Source organism: Mus pahari, chromosome 12, assembly GCF_900095145.1.
Source record: "Mus pahari chromosome 12, PAHARI_EIJ_v1.1, whole genome shotgun sequence".
In the NCBI taxonomy this organism is placed as follows: Eukaryota; Metazoa; Chordata; class Mammalia; order Rodentia; family Muridae; genus Mus; species Mus pahari.
The window spans coordinates 4,760,666-4,763,160 of record NC_034601.1 but is presented as its reverse complement, the minus strand read 5'-3'; the positions used below and the strand labels follow the sequence as shown (position 1 = coordinate 4,763,160).

General features: G+C 51.3%; 1 protein-coding gene across 1 annotated transcript in view; it reads right to left on the bottom strand.

The window, feature by feature from the left end:
- Abat (4-aminobutyrate aminotransferase) overlaps positions 1 to 2,495 on the bottom strand; it is a 97,262-nt gene that overhangs the window by 5,053 nt on the left and 89,714 nt on the right. Inside the window, exon 15 of the mRNA XM_021209242.2 lies at positions 885 to 996. Coding sequence (XP_021064901.1) covers positions 885 to 996 — 112 coding nt within the window. The remainder of the gene's footprint in view (positions 1 to 884; positions 997 to 2,495) is intronic.

The following is a 2,495-nucleotide window of genomic DNA, read 5'->3' as shown; positions in this document are numbered from 1 at the left end:
CGCCACAGGGTATCACACACTACCCTGTCCCAAGTCTTCTCCCCCACCACCACCACAGGGCATCACACACTGCCCTGTCCCCCCAAGTCTCCTCCCCCTCGCCACAGGGCATCACACACTGCCCTGCCCCCCTTTCTTTACCTAGCTAGTCCTTGCTCATCCTCTTCCCTTCAAGAAAATAGCAACACCTCTAGAAAGCCTTCCTAGACATTCAGCGACCCCCCTACTCCTCCCCCCTGACCCCCAACCCCCACTGACCGCAGCAGTGACTGTGCCAGATGCACTGCGTTTGCTCTCTGCTTTCCCGATAAACCACGGCATCCTGGAGGAGGGGCTGCAGGGCTAGTGTGTCTGTTTTCACCATTAGTACAGCTCGGCTTCTCGGGGGATGCCCGCAACACGAGAGTGGATGGAGAAATCTCTCCTGGGCTAGTGGGGTGCAGCTCAGTGGTAGGGCTTGCCTAGCCTATATGAGGCCCTGGGTTCGATGCTCAGCATTGAATAAGCTGGGTGTGGTAGAATAGGCCTGTAAGCCTAACACTGGGAAAATGGAGGCAGTAGGACCAGAAGTTCAAAGCCATCCTCAATCAGCTACACAGCAGGTTTGAAATGAGCCTGGGATGCATGACATGCAGCCTCCAAAATACAGGAAAAAGAAACGCATGAGAGGAGAGAGGGAAAATGAACCCCACATGAGAGGAGAGAGGGAAAATGAACCCCACAGTAAGTTTTCTTCCGAGGAAGAAAACTGAGTCTGTCTATCCTTTGTACCTCCAGTTCCCCGACCCTGTACCTGGCAAAGCTTAGCATCCCTGGGAGAGTAGATGTCAGTAGATGCTGGTGAAATGATTAAGTTCGGTGACCACCCCTCCCCTCCCCCTCACCTTTGTTCCTGGCAATTAGGATGAGTTTATTCCGTATGGCTTCACTGGGAGTGTCAAAGGAACAGAAGGTGCCTCGTCCCCTCACCCTGCTGATGAACTGAGGGTACTGGGCCTGCAACAGGAAAACAAACTGAGATCAAAGCTGGTTACTTGGGTACCAGCTGGTGCTGCCACACCCACATAAGTTTTCTGTGGTCAAGTCTCAGTCTACAGCCCTTGCTGGCCTAGAACTTGCTATGTGAACCAGACTTCTCTCCAACATGTAATGATCTGCTTTTGATTGGATATTTTCTTTATTTACATTTCAAATGTTTTCGCCTTTCTAGGTCTCCCCTTTGGAAACCCCCTATCCCATCCCCTCTCCCCCCATCTCTATGAGGGTGCTCGCCCACCCACCCACCTACTTCTGTCTTCCTGCCCTGGCATTCACCTACACTGGAGCATCGAACCTCCTCAGGCCCAAGGGCTTCTCCTCCCACTGATGTCCATCAAGGCCACCCTCTGCCACATATGCGGCCAGAGCCATGGGTTCTTCCATGTGTACCCTTTGGTTGGTGGTCCAGTCCCCAGGAGCTCGGGGGGGGGGGATCTGGTCGATTGACACTGTTGCACCCTCCATGGGCCTGCAACCCCCCTCAGCTACTTCAGTCTCTTCCCCAACTCCTCCATCGGGGACCCCACACTCGGTCCAATGGTTGGCTGCGAGCTTTAGCCTCTGTATTTGTCAGGCTCTGGCAGAGCCTCTCAGGAGACAGCTATATCAGGCTACTGTCAGCACGCACTTCCCAGTGTCCACAATAGCTTTCGGTTTTGGCTACTGTATGTGGGATGTATCCCCAGGTGGGGCAGTCTCTGGATGGCCTTTCCTTCAGCCTCTGCTCCACACTTTGTCTCCATATTTGCTCCTGTGAGTCTTTGACCTGCTTTTCTCTCTGTCTCTTCAGTATTGAGATCAGTGGAGTGAGACACAGTCCTGGCACCCACTCTCTATGTTGATGACTCTTAGGAGTAATGGTCTTTTAGACATCAGATAGCTTACATAAAACATAGTCTAATTTCCCTTTTATCTGGCTTCTAAGATATTTAAAATAACTATGAGCCAGGCACGGCACTACACATCTGTAATCCCTGGACTTGGAGGCAAAGCCAGGAGGATGGGGGAGTTCAAGGTCATCCTTGATATAATATCAAGTTCAAGGCCAGCCTGGGCAACTTGATTCCTTTTTTCAATATAGTCAAAGAAATTGCATATGTGGCTTCCAACAGACCCCACTGGACAGTACAGAGGAGGGAATTATGGCCACATGAGCATTATAGGGGGAATCTTTTCAAAGGAACTTTTGAATTTCATGTCAAGAGATAATGAGGGACTAGGAATGGGGTAGAGATGGAAGAATGGCGCTACCTAGTGTTGTACTTGCAAAGGCCTGGGGACCTGAAAGCAACACAGCTAGCTAGCTGTGAACTAGTGGGCAGCAAGCCCAGTGTGTTAGCATGTCTGCTAGGCTCCGCCCAGCGGTTACCTAGCAACAGCCAGGTACAAGCCTGGTTCACATATAAAGAGACTGTTAGGGCTTTTCTCTCTCTCCTCTCTCCTCTCTCTCTCTCTCT